Source organism: Leptonotus elevatus, chromosome 12 (genome assembly GCF_054856555.1).
Source record: "Leptonotus elevatus isolate MCC_2025b chromosome 12, RoL_Lele_1.0, whole genome shotgun sequence".
Lineage (NCBI taxonomy): Eukaryota > Metazoa > Chordata > Actinopteri > Syngnathiformes > Syngnathidae > Leptonotus > Leptonotus elevatus.
This window is the reverse complement of record NC_141250.1, coordinates 5,441,221-5,459,773: the sequence shown is the minus strand read 5'-3', so window position 1 is coordinate 5,459,773 and position 18,553 is coordinate 5,441,221. Positions and strand designations below refer to the sequence as shown.

The 18,553-nt window shown below is 41.3% G+C and overlaps 3 protein-coding genes across 4 annotated transcripts; 1 reads left to right on the top strand and 2 right to left on the bottom strand.

Moving 5' to 3' along the window:
• Window positions 1–83: 83 nt before the first annotated feature.
• hspe1 (heat shock 10 protein 1) lies at window positions 84–3,008 on the bottom strand. The gene is made up of 4 exons (XM_086090495.1): window positions 2,842–3,008; window positions 526–681; window positions 346–435; window positions 84–267 (listed from the first exon to the last, which is right to left on the bottom strand). The coding sequence occupies exons 1-4, from the start codon at window positions 2,842–2,844 to the stop codon at window positions 217–219; spliced, it is 300 nt and encodes a 99-aa protein (XP_085946621.1). The 5' UTR covers window positions 2,845–3,008; the 3' UTR covers window positions 84–216.
• Window positions 3,009–3,374: 366 nt separating this feature from the next.
• On the top strand, window positions 3,375–8,898 carry hspd1 (heat shock 60 protein 1). Its single transcript, XM_086090492.1, has 11 exons — window positions 3,375–3,543; window positions 4,441–4,616; window positions 4,737–5,072; window positions 5,158–5,253; window positions 5,848–5,941; window positions 6,047–6,215; window positions 6,304–6,403; window positions 7,218–7,463; window positions 7,532–7,706; window positions 7,825–8,003; window positions 8,087–8,898. The coding sequence occupies exons 2-11, from the start codon at window positions 4,443–4,445 to the stop codon at window positions 8,246–8,248; spliced, it is 1,731 nt and encodes a 576-aa protein (XP_085946618.1). The 5' UTR covers window positions 3,375–3,543; window positions 4,441–4,442; the 3' UTR covers window positions 8,249–8,898.
• Window positions 8,899–9,531: 633 nt separating this feature from the next.
• On the bottom strand, window positions 9,532–17,312 carry coq10b (coenzyme Q10B). Of its 2 annotated transcripts, none has more exons than XM_086090493.1 (5): window positions 17,148–17,312; window positions 12,973–13,128; window positions 11,679–11,871; window positions 11,380–11,481; window positions 9,532–11,156 (listed from the first exon to the last, which is right to left on the bottom strand). In XM_086090493.1, exons 1-5 carry the CDS (start codon window positions 17,243–17,245, stop codon window positions 10,989–10,991), a joined length of 717 nt encoding a protein of 238 aa, XP_085946619.1. In that variant the 5' UTR covers window positions 17,246–17,312; the 3' UTR covers window positions 9,532–10,988. The 2 variants fall into 2 exon arrangements, with proteins under 2 accessions (XP_085946619.1, XP_085946620.1); XM_086090494.1 differs by lacking the exon at window positions 17,148–17,312 and adding an exon at window positions 15,199–17,134.
• Between the last annotated feature and the right edge of the window lie 1,241 nt (window positions 17,313–18,553).

The following is an 18,553-nucleotide window of genomic DNA, read 5'->3' as shown; positions in this document are numbered from 1 at the left end:
TCACAACAGTTACCATCTTTGTTACGACCTATATGTGTGTTGTTGTTTTTAGTTAACACCAAAAAAGTGATCATGAAACAGTGTACATGAGGACAGAAGCCAATGGCTTATTTTTTATTACTGTAACAAAATGTGATTAGAATTATTTACAGTTGGCATAACATAAAAAACACAGACATGATTTCTTCTCTCTCTTCTTTGTAGCACATTCTTGCCTTAATCCACATATTTGCCTAGGATATCTCCATCGCGGAACAGGAAGTACTCCTATATGGCAAAATAAGACCATAAAGTATTAAAAGCAAGACAACTATAAAAAGATGAGGGGAAAAAAAAGCACCATACCTGATCGTCTAAGGTGACTTTAGTTCCACCATACTCTGGTAGAAGGACCCTTTCCCCGACCTTCACACTGACTGGCTGTAAATTTCCTTTCTGCCAAGAAAAACATCAACAATTGAGTTTGTTATTTTACTCAACAGCAAAACTATGCTCAGACCCTAAAACTCTTCATCATGTTCTGACCTGGTTGACAGATCCGGGTCCAATTGCCAACACTGTGGCCTGCAGCACTTTGCCTTGAGACTTCTCAGGCAGCATGATGCCTCCCTTGGTCACCGTCTCGGCCATAAGACGCTCCACCAGGACGCGGTCAAACAGTGGCAGGAATTTTCTGAAGGCCTGCAGAACAGAAGAACGAACGGAAAATTGAGTCACAAAAAAACTCTTCAAACAACTCCAATAATCAAGCATGGCTACTTAGCAGCCTGAGTAGCCTTGCCTTGTTGAGCTTGCGATTCATTCATGTGATGCCTTATGGGCTCTGCACATGGGAGGCGACGTCGCTTGCTCTCAATTCATTTCCTATGAAAGCAGAGCGACAAGGCGAAAATCGCATTCCCCCCTCCCCCTCCCCCTGGGCGACACGTGACATTCGTGCATGTGAAAATTCGCATTCTTAGACGTGCACACGTAGGCCCGCGACGCGATACTAGAAAGTTGAAACATGTTCAACTTTTGTCGCTGTCGCTTCAACCAATTGAATGAACGCAGGGCATGCTACACAGTGGGCTATCCAGCAAAATGGATGAGATAATTTTAGCAGTGTCCGACTATCATTTTGTAAAAAAACAAAACAAAAACTAGCATTTTGTATGATACGCATCCCGTGTGTTGACGAGGTTGACGAGGTTCGTATTTCGTCGTTTGTCGCCTCCCTGGTGTGGAATTTGACATGGGGGAAAGCGAGGTACGTATTTTGCTTGTCGCCTCCCGTGTGTGGAGCTCATTAGTAACATTTTATGAAAAAATAGCAACAAAAATGATGTGGGGAAAAAATTACACCTGTAGTTTAAATGTTTGAAAATCAATACATTTTAATGTATTTTTTACAATAAAAATTACTGTTTCTATAATATAACAATTTGTCAAGTCAATGCCATAAGATATTTTCTTTAAAAAATTCTCAAATTAAGCGCAAAAAATTATCCAGCAATGAATGTGAAAAAGTGTAACCTGACAAGATGCGCACCTTCCTCATTCTAGATAAGAACTTTCATGTAAAACCACAATTGTATTATTTTTAAAGATTACTTAACTCTTAATATTTCAAAATTACAATAATTTCCTTTATCTTCAAACAATATTATTTGCTGCAATACTACAGTATAGTGGTGGGGGGAGGGGGCATCTTATGGCAAAATATCTATTTTCTGTGTCCTGCGAGAGCTTTGTACAAAACGAGACAGACAACAAAAAATTGCGTCGGTTATTAGAACAAAACTACAGTATCACCCTCAATCAACATGTTTTTTTCCCAACTTTTATTGTCAACCTGCAATATGAACTTAGTGCCAAATTAATGACATTTAAACTTAAACAGCAACTTTAAGTTGTAGTCATATTTGCATACGCTCAGCTTTGGTTGAAATGTAAAAGCAGGCCAAGAGGAATCATTAACATGATGGGATGGTTGGGTGGAAGTGGGGGGAGGCACATGATAAAAGTTAGTCCAATGAAAGTCAGCTTGTCTTCATTTTGGATTTAGTTGCCAATTTGACTGAAGGAATATCAGCCAACAGTACAAGTGGTCGGCTGGGCGCTGCAGATGTTCACGTGACATTGACTCAAGGTCGTTTGGGGGTGGGGGTGGGGTAGGGGAGTTGGTTGAAGGCTATAGGGCTAATTTAATTTGAGCTGCAAAACAAGAAAGTTAGCATTTTGTTTCACAGCAGATATGCATCTATATCACTGGAATAATAAACCGTCGTGATATTTCATTCATGGTACTGCTCGTATTATACTGCGCAGTCAGATGGTTTTTATGTCACAAATAATCCCAGTCTATGGTTATCATCACGTTTTTTCCATCTTGGCTATCACTACCCTTCTGAGGGGGGGATCCCACAAAATCAGCCGACGAAAAAACAAACTTGCCCACACAATAATTTGATGTGTAGTTTACAATTAATTACTATGGAAACAAATAACAGCGTTAATAAGTGGTTATATTTTAGTTAAACACACACCGATTAACACATGGTTCATTCATTCATTCGTCCGCAGGTTACGTTACCTACACATTATGCCTCACATTTATGAGATTATCATGTTTAAACATTAAGCCTCACATTTATGAGATTATCATGTTTATTACAACGTTTAACAAATATTATGAGTCAATTGTTTCCTCAGTTGCATGACCTTGTCACTGTCTGGTTATGGAAGGCTAACATTACATGCTGCTAGATACTAGCCAGTAAAACTGTTAGCATGATAGCTAGGAGGTTTACAAACTATAGCAATATTTTTGTAATCTCTAACAGTCGTTTGCAGTCTTACCATGACTTAATTTGTGACGTCTGTAGATCGACAACGTGTGGATGGTAGTTCTCGGTAAGCGTGGATGTGACAACCTGATCAAGGAGAATTACTCCACGTGAGGAAACGTCCAGAAGGTTTAGGCGCATGCGCACTGGGTGCGACCTTAACATGTTCTGCAAAAGTAAGGAAATCCCACAATGCTTCGTGCTAAATCCAAACAATGTAATAATTTACAACTGAATATAGACTATTATTATTATAATTTCGACGATGAATAAAATTATACACCACTGTTTTTGCTTTTTAAACAATTTCCGCATTGAGCAACATTGCACAATATCAACTTTGACCTCTGTTTTTTTCCTCCAATAAACGCAGGAGAAATTTCTGGAAAGTCAGCCCTGGAACGAGCATCGACTTATTCAAACTCGACTTTTCGAAAGTAATTGAGCCATATGCTGTTAAGGTTGTCAGTTTTTATAATGTGAAATAATAATTACGATTGAATTGTGCCTTAATTTGCCTAAAGACACCCATTAAAATGGGCTTGTTATGCCAGGTATGATGTTATTCAGAGTCCGGGGCTCGCCGGCGAAGTACCCGGATGTGTGATAGGCCATGTGCACTTCCATCCAGTCAGTCCTCACCTCTAGTCGTTATATCACCTCGTCTGGCAGACGTGCCTCCTCCGTATCCGCTCCAACAACACACACAACGCAAGTAAGTACTAAAATTATTTTAGTTACCTTATGCCAACAGCTAGCAGGCAGCTACGCTGGCTCATAACGAAACAATAAATGTGCATAGACGACAAGATAAAAATGTGGCTAGCTAGGTAGCTTCACTTGCTAACATATTTTACCTCGTATCTGCAAGGGCACACGTAATTAAATGTGTGTTTCATGCTTAAATAAATATCATTAAACGTAGATAATGTCACGTCCAAGGGTCTTTGAATATCTATAATGTAGTTTGTCACTAACGTGGTAGGTATCATGCGCAGGAAGTGTGACTTTAATTTGGTGACTGATTATTGCTTTCCAGAAGGGAATGTTACTTGTACTTTGGTGGCTGTTCATCAGGCGGCGGGGAGAGATGGAGAGGCACTTATTGCGCATGCGTTCTTACTATTTGACCTTGTGACGCACGACCCTGCTCGAGGACACGTGGGTTGGGGAGTTAGCAATGTCACGTTTAGCCTAACAATCATCAGCCGGTTCAGCCACTATCTCATATATGCATACATAAGGCAGTAGACGCTGGGTTTTGTTGAGTGGGTTAATTTAAACCATGAATAAGAAGCTTAAGTATTTGTAATGGCTTCGGAGCCATTCAATTTCATTGGATGTGAATTCGAAGAGGAAGCAAAAGTACTAACAAACCAATCTATTTTGTTGTTACAAAATCTTTACGTGTAAGTTCATTTATTAATTTGATACCTTTACCAGCAATGGCCACAAGGGCCTCTTTTGTTCGTGTAGTAGAGTGGACAAGTGGACTTGGACAATGATTGTTTATTTGTACTTTGCTTCCCATCATGACTGAGCAATCACGTCATTTAAAATTTTTAATTTAGCCTATCTCTATCCCATGAACATGCCACTTCTGTTTCCGCAGACATGTTTCGTCTCCCCACAATCATGAAACAGGTGAGGCCTGTGTGCAGGACGCTAGCGCCTCACCTCACACGCGCCTACGCCAAAGATGTCAAATTTGGCGCAGACGCCCGCGCCCTCATGCTGCAAGGTGTTGACCTGTTGGCCGATACCGTCGCCGTCACCATGGGCCCGAAGGTACCATAAGATTACAGCAAACACAAATGTCAAATATAGTTGTTAGGTCAATTAGTTCAGTTTTTATAAATAAATCAAACTAGTAATTATTCACAAAAATAAGTATTGTATCTATCTCAGGGCCGCACAGTCATCATCGAGCAGAGCTGGGGCAGCCCGAAGGTGACCAAGGATGGCGTAACGGTGGCCAAGAGCATCGACTTGAAGGACAAGTACAAGAACATCGGCGCCAAGCTGGTGCAGGACGTGGCCAACAACACCAACGAGGAGGCGGGCGACGGCACCACCACTGCCACTGTGCTGGCGCGGGCCATCGCCAAAGAGGGCTTTGACACCATCAGCAAGGGCGCCAACCCCGTGGAGATCCGCCGCGGCGTCATGATAGCCGTCGAAACCGTCATCAGTGAGCTCAAGCGGCTCTCCAAGCCAGTCACCACGCCTGAGGAAATTGCACAGGTAGACATTAATGAATGAGAAGATTGTCAACGTGTTTCTTAATATCTCTTGAATAAATAAGTGCATTTTTGTTGGTGTTTTTTAGGTCGCCACAATCTCAGCCAATGGCGACACAGAGATCGGGAATGTCATCTCAAACGCCATGAAGAAAGTTGGTCGTAAAGGTGTCATCACTGTGAAGGTCAGCAACTTTTTGAAAACTTTTGGAGTATCCTCAAACAAAAAGGTCTATGAGTATGTGAGGCAGTAACAATGACCTACTGTATGAAGGTGGGATGCAATTTATATCCAAACATTATATCTGGGAGGCAGTTCTGACATCCTGCAAAGCAGTTCAGATTTAGTAGACACAAAAACTTTAAATGTCTTCACTGTTTTTTGTTTTATGCAAGAAGTACTAAAGATAACCATAACAGATTTTATGGCTTTTTTTTGTGTTTATATATGATATCATATACATGTTTTGTCTGAATATGCCAGCGATAACGTAAAGTAAATTTTAGCAAGTTCTACTTCAAACCACGGGGTTATTGGCCCTTAGTTACCATAGTTACCGCTTTTTTTTTACTGAGACATTTATTTTGAGTCAATGTTTGATAATCATTTTGTGGATGTGACAAGATTGTTCATTGCTGCTTCATTTTTTGCAGATATTTAATGTGTTTTTTTCTTACTCTATGCATCTAATAGAGCCGCTAATGTAATTTTCTTGTATGTATTTTAATGTTAATAAAAGTCATGTATTGCATAAATGGTTTCCATTGTGTTCTTCCAGGATGGAAAAACTCTTCATGATGAGTTGGAGGTTATTGAGGGTATGAAGTTTGACCGTGGCTACATCTCCCCGTACTTCATCAACACAGCCAAAGGTAAGAAGTCTGCTTTTTGAACATCAACACACAACCACGACAACACACCCTACCGTGTAAATGCCTCAAATGACATGATATTGAGGTTCAATTCCAACTGTGCAGGTCAGAAATGTGAGTTCCAGGATGCTTACCTGCTGCTCAGTGAGAAGAAAATCTCCAGCGTGCAGAGCATCGTTCCCGCTCTGGAGATCGCCAACCAGCATCGCAAGCCTCTGGTTATCGTGGCTGAGGATGTGGATGGAGAGGCCCTCAGCACCCTGGTCCTCAACAGGTCAGCTTATAAAAAAAAAAAAACTCAAGACGCATTAGATAGATATGCTCTTAAATATACTTACACTGGTGTGTTGGTCACTGTGCAGGCTGAAGGTTGGCCTGCAGGTGGTAGCAGTCAAAGCTCCAGGCTTTGGAGACAACAGGAAGAACCAGCTGAAGGATATGGCCATCGCCACCGGGGGCACTGTAGGTCTAGTTTTCTCCATTCAGTAGCCAATTCTAAAGAGAAAAAAATCTTTGGAAATTAAAACTACTCATCGCTCTAAAAACATCAAAACATTTTAAGGGGCATCTTAACTTTCATGCATGAGCAAAATAGTTTTACTTTACAATTAAAAAATATCAACTGAAACCTGACCTACTGGAAATGTTCTTAGCAGGGGTGCGCATAAGTAGTGAAAATATTAATTTGCGCACCACATTACATTTTTGTCACTGCACATTTGTATAGCACGCAAATTGCAGCTTAAATGTGGTTAAGCTAGCCTCTAATTGAAACCATGCACAGTTTATTTTGAAGTTAGCCCTTGTAGCGTGTTGACGGTCGTTCCATAGTATGAACAATCGTGGCTTGACCACTGTTCCCACATGCTCAACAAGAGAAACTCCCCCGCAAATGGTGACACTCACGGGGCAGTAGCGATGGCCAAAAGCAAAGGGGCCGCCAACTAGTAGACACTGGGCTTCATAGTACCTAGGTCTTGTTGTCAACGGCCTGTCAAAATGTCTTCATGTGGCTACTGTCTGGGGTGCAAAAGATTGGAGAATACTGCCCTAGAGAACTGTGCTAAATCAGTTGGTCAAACAGTCCCATACTGCAAGTTGGGACAAAAAAAATTAAGCTGCCTCTTGTGTAAATATGCAACCGTATATGTTATAGTAAAAAAATAACACACACTTCTGTCATTAAACCTTTGAATCGTTCGCACTCATTGAATTCTCCTAAGATCTCCCAGCATCTCGTGCCTTGACTCTGACGTGGTACGGTTGCCTTCCTCAGGTATTCGGCGACGACGTCGTGGGCGTGGCGCTGGAGGACATCCAGGCACACGACTTCGGCAAGGTGGGCGAGGTGCAGATCACCAAAGACGACACGCTGCTCCTGAAGGGCGCCGGCACACCCGCCGACGTGGAGAGGCGGGCGGCCGAGATCGTGGAGCAGCTAGAGAACACCACCAGCGACTACGAGAAGGAGAAGCTCAACGAGCGTCTGGCCAAGCTCTCAGACGGCGTGGCCGTGCTTAAGGTGCGCGTGCCGGTCAAGAGGGCCGTATGGTCGCAAAGGCCACGGTCATGAGAATGTGTGTCGTGCAGATCGGAGGGACCAGTGACGTGGAGGTGAACGAGAAAAAGGACCGTGTGACGGACGCCCTGAACGCCACGCGAGCCGCCGTGGAGGAAGGCATCGTGCCCGGCGGCGGCTGTGCTCTGCTGCGCTGCATTCCATGCCTAGATGGCATCAAACCTGCCAACGCTGACCAGAAGATCGGTTAGTAAACAGCTCACTCGTAGATGAATAGGTGGCGTTTAAAATAATTTAAAAATACCGTGGAATAAAACTGAAATAATCTGTCGTAGTCAAAGTGTTATCTTTGTTTCTCTGTCAGGTGTGGACATCATCAGGCGGGCACTGCGCATCCCCGCCATGACCATCGCCAAAAATGCCGGCGTGGAGGGCTCGCTGGTAGTGGAGAAGATCTTGCAGGGGCCCGCCGAGGTGGGCTACGACGCCATGCTAGGCGAGTACGTCAACATGGTGGAGAAGGGCATCATCGACCCCACCAAGGTAAAAATAAAATAATCTCCTCTGGACATTGTAGTTTATCCCACGGAAATGTTTTGAGCTCTTAGCGGCCGCTCCTTTCGCAGGTGGTGCGGACAGCACTGCTGGACGCAGCGGGCGTAGCCTCTCTGCTCTCCACCGCCGAGGCAGTTGTCACGGAGATCCCCAAGGAGGAGAAGGACATGCCGGCTGGCGGAATGGGCGGCATGGGTGGAATGGGCGGCATGGGGGGCGGCATGGGTTTCTAAAAGGCAACCTCCGCCTTACCTCATCCCACCTTTGTCCTTCCATGACTGTATAGACTAAACAAAATGGCGGCGCTGAGACTCTGCAGTCAGAACTCCCGGAACACGACTGACAGGAAGTTGCCACTGCAGGTGGTTAGCCATTCGACATTTACATACCTGGTGGCAGCTTCCAGGAGCAGATCCGCCTGTTTTCCATATTAGTTGATCCACGACATGCTGTAAAATATGTGCAGCAGCGGCTATTGCAGCCAAGTTTACAGGAGTGGCGCCCTCTATGGGTTGCTTTTATGTTGACGACTTCACCATTCAGGTGATGTTGCACTAACGGTTTGATGTGAGGATTTAGGAATGAGAATTATCAGTAATGTTCACTAGTTTGGCTCTGCATTGACTTCCTGCAGTGGAAATCTGTCTCAACTTCCTGTATAGTTCATATATTTAAAAGAAGAAAAAAAAGTAACACTGTTAAAAGAAAAAACTATTCTAAAGCAGAGTGTGATGTGAAGCCAGGAATGTGTTGCTGTCATTTATATTTGTCATGACTTAATTTTTTTTTTTTTTTTATATATATATGTATGTCATGGTTTTTGCGCTGCGGATGAAGCAGGTGAAGGCTGATTTGATTTAATTAAACCAATTTTTCAAATTAAGTTTTCATTGTGATTGGATACATTGCCTACAATGTAATATGACACATGAGATGGGTTTACAATACATTTGATGTCATAACTGATATAAGACCGTTAGTTGAGAAATAATGAAAAATTACCGTCATACATTTTATATGTAATAAAATGGCATACTAACCGTGATTACTTTTTTGGGGGGTGGGGGGCCATGTAGACATTAATGGTGGTCAGTAAGCCTCTCGGTATATAGTCAATATGTCCATGTAAAAGCCACAAGACTCAGATTGGTACAGTTGTATTTAAATTGGTTCACCTACTTTAATTGTATTTTGCTTAAATTGTTGCCAGCCTGATGCCTCTGTTGCAATGAATTGCTCTTTTATGGTTATCACGTTTTACCTCTTTGCCATCACTAATTTGCTGGCTTATAAAAGCGTGTGCTGCAAGACAGCTGTACATAGTTTGTGTAGAATGTGCAGAATTCAATGACGTGTGAAAGAGGGTTCGAGTCTCCTTCGAAGGACATCTACCATCCATCATGAAGGCAGCGTGACTTCATACCACAGAAGCGGGTCTATTCTCACCACTCACATAAAGCTATTTTGGTCCTGCCGCCAATGATTGGAAGAAAAATAACATACACAAATGTTTTTAGAAAAAATCTTTATACATCATGCAACTGATACATTTAACTTGTAAATATTTTAAAAACAAAATCTGTCCCTTATTCAAACAACAAAAAGACACGCACACATGTTTTCCTCAGAACAACCTGATGTGATATTTACATTTAAATAAATACATGAGCAGGTTTTACAAAGAATGATAAATATGCGAGCGGGCATACATACTGGCTTGCTTTGCTATGTTACTTAGAAAAATACAATTAAAATAAAGACTTCTTGATATTGCACATGAAACAGACTGTACAATGACGGACCTCTTGGGTCTAGCATTGAAATAGCTTTACTCGTTGTAGGTAACAGCGTGAACAAACGAAAACCGTGATAGAACAACAACGCTTGAGAACCCTTACCACATTTCCTGCCTAACCAAAACATGACTTGCAGTACTTGGGTGGGCAACCTTCAGCCCATTAGAGCATTTGATCCCGCCCACTAGGCAATTCTTACAAGCAAATCAATCGTGGACTTCTGTTGGGGGTATGTGAAAATCAGCTGGTTTGCCAGATGGAGAATTCCATGCAAGTGCAGTATACGGAGCTAAAAGTATACGGAGCTAAATTGAAAGTCTAAAGAGAATCCCAGCATCTGAAGAGGCACTTTATGTTATATATTTCTGCTTGCACAAATCTCTTTAAAGGTCTGAGGTATTCCTCCATAAGCAAAATGTCTCAACTCACTTCAACATAGTTGCTTGGCACAGAGTTGCTGCAAGAAGGCAACGAAGCACTTCTTTTTTCCCCTCAATTTAAGCTCCTCAACCTGCCAAAAATTATTATAATATTATATTATTATTATATTATTATAGCTTGGGCTTAAGCACAAAACCAGCACACAAAAAATCCAACCAATTCCAAACTGCTATTACAAAATTGCCAATCAGTGAGTGACTGGCTTTGGGGAAGGAATTTTTCTAAAGCTTTTGGGGTTTGCAAAATGCAAATGCAAAATGTGATAAGTTTTGGAGCAAGTTTATACGCTCGGCCTAAGAACTGTTATGACCCAAAAAATAAATGAAAGTCAGTGTTTCCTCCCTAAACAAACCGTCACAAAAACACATTCTATACTTTAATAATATAATAATAATAATAATAATAATTTAAAAAATCTTACTGTACTGGCCTCGCTAGGAAAAGGGTTGCCCACCCCTGTTGCACGTTGACGTTCTAAACAAATGAAACAAAAAATAATAATTGGGGTTGGTATATTTCCAGGTGGTCTCGAACAAAAGCTTTTGTTGCACTGGCACTAAATGTGACCTCCAGTGAAACGAGTCTAAATTGAAATATATGGCAACTTCACTGAAAAATTATAACATTAATGCAAAGACAGAAAAAACAAAAAGAGAAAGGCACTGGCGTTGTCAGGTAGAACGTGATTGGCTGCTTTTGTTTTCTTTTTTGTTTCCACTCCGCTGCCGTAGCGTGGCTACGTGTGGTGCACCTCGTGGAACATGAGCTCGCGCGGGATGGGCGTCTCGGGACCGTGGATGGCGGTGGCGCGGCGCTCGAACGCCGACACCATTTGCTTCACCACCTCGTCGAAGAACACGTGCGCCAGCTGCGAGTGGATGAGCGAGCGGAACTCGAAGGAGATCTGAGGGTGAAATGCATAACACATGCTATTCTTTTTCTCACAAAAACAACTTTTTAAACATGTTTTTTTTTTTGGGCTACTAGGACAGTTTAATGGCATTTCTGTTCATTTCAATGATCAACACCCCAATCCCTCCACGCTGCACCACATTACGTACCCAAAATCGCATGTTTAACTGGTTCGTATAGGCATATTAATGACGGCCATTTCAAAATGTACTCACGTCGAAGTCCACAGTGCAGGTCCGAGGGTAGCCAGGCAGGCCGGGACTGAAGCGCCAAATGGTTTCCAGGTGGTTGAACATTTTACCGTTAGAGCAGGACGCCTGGCGGGCGACAAGAGGGATGACAATTGTGTCACAGCTTTGGAAGATGGCGGCTGCTTCATTTTGTGAACAGTGCTGCCTCCACTCACAAGTTTAATATTAAACTACACTTGAATACTGTGTAGGAAAATAAAATAAAATAAGAACTGAATTAAAATGTGTTGCCCAAAGTTCAAATGACATTGCACAAAGGTTACCTTGACCAGGTGTGGGCGCACTGTGGTGACAAGGGAGGTGTAGTTTTCCGTCACTGGCGGGAAGCCCACAGTGAGTTTGGCCTTGCAGTATCCCGTCCGCTTAAAGATGACGTCGGACTTCTTGCACCAGGGAACAAAGTGGCGGTAGTCCTCCACGCCGGCCACCACTTCGTACATCTGCTGCATGGAATACCTGCACACACAAAAAATATACAAACGCTTCTTAAATATTAAAAGTCTGACATTAAATTGGAAATTGAAATGTAATTTATACAAGATGTCTGCCGTTTCTGACCCCTCCTCTCTGTCACCAAAAGAAACATGTCAAGCAGAACAATGAATATTTTGAGGCTAATATTTTTGGGATTTTGTCAAAACAACAAATACAAGACAGAGAGGACTTTTGATGGCAAAATTATTTATACTGCTCCATAACTCTGCGACACTGACTCACCGCACGGCACGATCACAATACAACACTTACCACGACACACACAAGTACGTAAATTTGTCATGGCTTTTCTCTCCCTCATATTCGACGAGATGCCCTAATCGTCACGCCCAAATCTTTTATACTCGACTCAAAAGCATTTCCAAGCCAACCTGTTGAAAAAAATTCTTGAAAAATTGGCCTACATACATTGGAGCTAGTGAATGTTTGCAATCCAATTGACGAATGTAAAAACCTGCGGCAGCAAATTTAAGACCATTTCTCACATAATATTAAAGGTATCTTTAAACATCACGTGAACAGTAAATAAAGTTTTTATGCTTGGACTCTGGAACAAATTATTCCAAGTAGAATTGAAGCTCAAGGAAAATGTTAATTTGAGTGTTATGTTACAATGGTGGGCACAGCACTGCCATGTGTTTCCTGCACTCCAGTTATGTAAGAGCCACACTGACACGCACAAGCTTCGAACCGCAGGATTGAAAGGCAAGACTGCCTCGCCCCCTTCAAATATATATTTGTCATGATTACATAACAGCAAGTGTTGCACAGAGCAGGATGCTTGTGATAAAGGACACAACTACTTTTTCACCAATTCAAGCAATCAAGCAGTGTAAGTCAATATTTATATAAAATGTGCGCACAAAAAAGTAGGATAAAGTGTTAAATAAATGAATGAAGAGAGATAGCAAACTAGTTAAAAGCCTGAGATAATTCTGTCCCAACACAAAATTCATCAGTTTTTTTTAAAAGCGGGATAAAAACGTAGCTAGAAAGGCGACGGGTGAGTAACCCCTTGAAGAAAATCCCCACTGCCCGAGCAAGCAGCTAAGAGATCCATACCCGATGATGCGTCTTTCAGCGTATTCCCTTCTCTTGGAGAAAGTGTTGGCAATGTTGAAGAAGGCGCGGGCGGGAAGGACGACACTGGGGCCAGGCATGGCGGCGCCCAGCAAGGGAGGCAGACGCGTCATCATGATGCCGTATGACGGTAGGTATCTGCGGGACACACAACACAGACAATGACATATTTATATGAAAACGTTACCGTCACCTTGGCTCACTTGGAGCGCTGACATAACACCTGCAAAGTGACACCTTGGAGTCTTAACATGCCTGTACGGATGACCATGCAGAGGAAGTTCTTAATGGAAGAATTATTATTCAATTTTCATTTTAAAAGGCACAAATACCATTTCACACAGGGTTGCTGCAGGCATCAGCAAATCGAATGCAATGCTTTTGTTTTTAATGCAACTTAAAACCAACCAACTTTTTAAAAGTTTTGTCTGAGGAGACAAAAAAGAAAAATGGAAGCTACCGGGTAGAAGGACAGTCAAGGATCAACACTGGCCCGGCTTTCACTCGCTGGCATGAGTTAAAAAAACAACACAATGTGCTTGTCCTCATGCGAAATGAGGTCTTCCTTCAGGCATAACAGTACCGCTTTTGTCCATATGGTGCCGCCATAATCAACATAAACTGAAAGTTTTTTAGTGTTGCTGTAAAGGTCTTAATTTGAACAAAATTCATTTAACTTTAAATGAGTTTTAATGACCTGCAGAAACCCTGTTCACGTTGCTTCTCCTGTGTTGCTATTCTGTTTTAATGCCACCAACATGACTAAAATGATTATCTCTGTGGGGGGGGGGGGGGGGGGGGAATAAAATCAAAAGGCTTTAAAACTGGAGATCAGAATTAAAACTAGTCTTGAGTCAAATATACAAGTCAAGGCAAACAAACAATGTGTAGCCTATTGATTGTTGTTGAGAAATACGACACGTGAAAGTGCTATGGTGACAAATATCAATCAGACAGCTCCGCAAATTGCTCCCCAGGTGCAAAATTTCAAGGAATGCAGACATATTGATGGACTTGGGGGGTTATTTTACACAGAATTTTTTTAAAATAAACAGATAAAAACTGTGTCATTGTGCTTACTCTGTAGTTCTGTGTACATGGCACTTGTTTAAAAAAAGACAAACGCAATCTATACATGTAACTTAAACAAAAATTACATGATTATTCTTGAGTAAACGTACGCTTATTTGACTTGAATTAAAGTCTCCAAACTACAAAAAGGCATTGATGGATTTATCATGGCTATTCATTTATGACTGCTTTGAATTGAGACACGTGGAAGCTGCCATGCTGTCATTCATCAAAACATGTGACAGCATTCCAGGGGGAAAAAAATAGTCAGGGACGCCAACGCTACTGGAGCGTTAAAGACGTCAATGCAAATATTATTTCCGTTCCGTTTTGTGTTGCAAAACATCTCAAACTGTCCCACTTTCGCCATCTCCTGGAGCTGTTTGCACTGTACATAATGGATCTTGTTACACTGAGCAGGTCTATACAGTACTGGAGCGTATACTTTATGTAGTTTTTATCTCAACTGAAGTGAACAATAAAATGACGTCCTTCCACAAGTCATCAAATCTGGCTGGTCATGTCCTCAATGGTAAGCTTAATATTGTTGTCAATGAGCCAAAACATCAAATCTGCTCTGTGCCAGTCGGATTGAGGCGCTGGCCCAGTCCTGCTCGATCCTGACTGGTTGAAATCTGATACACTCGCCGTGTGACCAACTCTGACGGTCAATGCAAGTGCAACATCTCAGAATAGCAGAAGGCCATCAACGTAGGACAAAAAGCACAGACATGATATTAACACATAATAGCACCAACGTCACGGTAGTGTGGGCGCATCGTTGTGTGAACTTGTTTGGGACTTATACATTCACTGACATTTGGAGTAATACATCCAAACGATTTCTCGCCTTCCATTAGACGTCACTCGAGAGTACTTCGTATTCCATCCTGGCCTCGTCTCACTTACCATGGTCCGCCGGCGAGATGACAACTTTTCTTACGGGTCTGAAGTCATTAGAATTCAATGGCAGAGTAAAATTTGCACATAAGTGACAAAGTTTCAACAAATTGTAATTTGTTTGGAATTTAAAGCTAATTTTCACATTAACAACAATGGAAATATAATCTATCATCAGAACATTTATCAGATGAATTTTGTCTGAGGTGACAATAATAATGATGATAAAAAGCCTACCTGGAGGATTTCACTTGCTGTCGAGGCGGAAGACGCGGGATTTCCAAACGACGCTGCCTTTGCAGGGACTCGGCGCTTTTTAGAAGGTAGCTTTCCATGCTCAAATAAAAAATAATTATGCTAATGTTAGCTATTGGAAAATTGCTAGATAGCAATACATAGCCATCAGCTTGATAATCCGCCTTACCACACTGACCCGACCAGCCAGGCAACACTCAAAAGTTGTGTTCTTGTTTACGAATGCTTGTGGAGCGCAGCCGTTTGTGTGTACAATAAAGAAGGTAAGATCACAACCACCGTCTGCTATTAACATACTTGAAAAACATTACAGTGCTGTACAAAGAATTTTTTTTTAAATAGCCACTGGAAACTATGTAATTCAGTCCAACTGCAATTTCACGATGAATTGCGCTTAGCCTCATGGGAAATGTGGTTCCTTCAAGGGAAATTCAAGGGAAAACAATAACACTTTTGTCCAAAGGTGCCGCCATAATCAACGAAAGCCAAATGCTGCTTTGTTCTGCTCTAACAGCCCACCATAGTGTAGAAATAAGTCAACCACTTTCTATTATAACAATAAAACACTGTTTAAGTACAGCAAACAAATCATAAAATGTCACAAAGACATCTAGATTTAACCATGACATTGCATTAGGTGTAGCGTGATTCGCATCACTGTCTGATCAGCTGACGAAAGAAAGCTGATTTTCGAGAGGCATTGATTCCATCTGGTGTTAATTTATGGATTCTACTTTATATCATGCAGATTAGAGCATGCATTTATTGGCTTTTATAGAGCTTGTTGTATCTGATGGTCATTCCGAGGATTGTTATGTAATGGAGTCGACGTTTATATTTGTTGGACATAGGGTCTATAAATTATTGTGGGGCCCTTTTTAAAGTAGGAACACTACTGTACATAGGCAAAGCCAGGAAAGTCTCTCTTTAAGAAATAAAACCCAGATGTGACACACACAAAAATGTATCCATTATATTTATTAATTGCTAGCCTAGCTGGGGTTTTTTTTTTTTGCATTTATGCTAATTTTGAGGGATCTTGCCTGATTTCAGGCGGAAGGATTCGGCGTGGGTGCGCCGCTGAGCAGCGAGACCGAAATGTCCCATCTGACCCAGTCCTCCTCTCCTATAACCCACTGCCTCGTTGGTGGCCCCTCTGCACTCGACCACCTGGTTGTGCAGCAGGCCATCTGAGTTTCTCAAGTTCTAATAAAAAAAAAAAAGAAGAAGGGAAAAAAAACGTTTGTTCATTCTCTCTATACAGCCTGGGACTAAATGGCCTGCGACCCAAAACCAGGCCACAGCCCAGGGTTTGGGGACCCCTGTTGTAGGTTTAGATGATCCTTGCATGGAATAAGTACTCTCTAGGTTAGATAGGCTTGCAGTTACACTATATTAAATTATAAAGCAAATCAAATTCCGCTTCTGTAAAACGCTAAAGTAACTATAATTGGCAATTAAAATGCTGGTTAATACATCACCACGTACAGCAACCACAAGATACTGTCCAAATATGCCCACCCAATGCCACAGTAAGTGCTACGACTTTCTGAGATCAAGATCTGTTTTCTGTGCAGGATCTCCACTTTGATTAAACTCTCTAATATCACCGAACCGATAGGAAGTTGGACCCCTTTCTGGAACTGGCGTAAAGACAGTTACAGTTGGCAAAAAAAAAATTATCCGGTGAATTCTGGACCCGGTCCACACATTATGTAAATCCTTAACTCTCAGTAATCGCATAAAGTTAACACTGGGAAATAATGCGAAGAGTTGGGCGAAAGTGCACAAAGCCTCAACAAAGTTGACGTAAACAGCTTACAGGTGGCAAAAATGTTAAACGAGGCAAATTCCAGAATTTTGCTCGCGCTCAAACAAGCTTGCAGCCAGTTTAAACCGGTTGTGTTGCGCGACTACCAAGAACACATTACCTGACATTGCTCCTGGAGCGAACGTCCCGATTGGACACGGACGGTAACGGCTTCACACAAGCGGCGATTTTTCGCAAGCTTCGAGCTCCTCTCGCCATCTTCCAAACGAAGCAGGTTTCTTCTTCTCCAGCTGAGAGCCACCAAGCGAAGAGACTCACAACAAGCCGCGCCTTCTTTCTCTAATTCCGACTCCCTATTGGTCAATTGAGTCACGTTGAGAGATTATCATTGGTTACTTGTGGTGTACGTCATCGAAGACAAAATAATACACAGCACTGTCACGAGATGTTGGCTCGTGTTGTCGCTAGGAACATGATCACTCAGTCAAGTGCACTGGACTTTTAACCTTTTTAGCCTTTTCATTGATGTAATCGATGACAAAATTCGATACATATGTCATAGTTGACAAATTTGTGACACTCATCGACGATGAAAAACAATCGAGATGCATGTTTCGCCACAGTAAACTTTTGTATTTATTTAATGTAAATGCTTTGGCCTAGATCCCAGGGAAATCTGGTTACACAAACGACACAAAACAACACATTTTCACTGATCGGCCAACTGTTTACTGCTGTGTAATTTAATATTTACTTGATTATTGCAACTTTTGTTCCAAATTCCAGAGCAAGAGAAGCTAGACCACTGCAACCTGCAGCTTTGGAGCCATATGTGGCTCTTTAGTCCCTCACCTGTGGCTTCCTGTGGATCTTTAAAATAAATAAATAAATACATAAATAATATATATATTATTTTTCTAAATGAAACATTCTTAAATTGAATAAATGGTTTAGATTAAAAAAAAGAATAATAATTAAATATTTTTAAAAAAATGTCAGAGTCCAAATTTTTAAGTTGACAGAAAGAGACAAAAGGTAAAAGAAAAAGTTTTAAAAACTACATAAAAATGTCCAAAAAATGACCATAAAATATCCAAAAAGGAAGAGGAAAAATGTCCATGAAATTGCCAAAAATGTCAGAGAATTTGAAAAAAAAACTCAGAAATGAAAACGTTTAAAAAGTATCTATAAAATGTCCACAAATTGCCAAAAATGTCTGAAATTGATAGGAAAAAAGGCAGAAAAATAGCCATAACATGTCTACAAAAGGAAGAAGAGAGCCAGAAAATTACCATAATATGTTCATAAAATTGCCAAAAATGTCAGAAATTTGACAGGTAGGCAGAAAATCTAAAAATAATAATAATAATAATGATAAAAAATAAATAAAATAATAATAATAATAATAATAATAATAAACAGATGACAAAAGGTAAGAAAATTAATCTTAAAGTTATGGATGCTGCATATTTTTCACTAGCACACTGTTTCTTTTGTCACAAAAGTGAAATGTTTTGCGGCTCTAGACAGAAAAAAATTTTGGGGCCTAAAATGGCTCTTTTGACA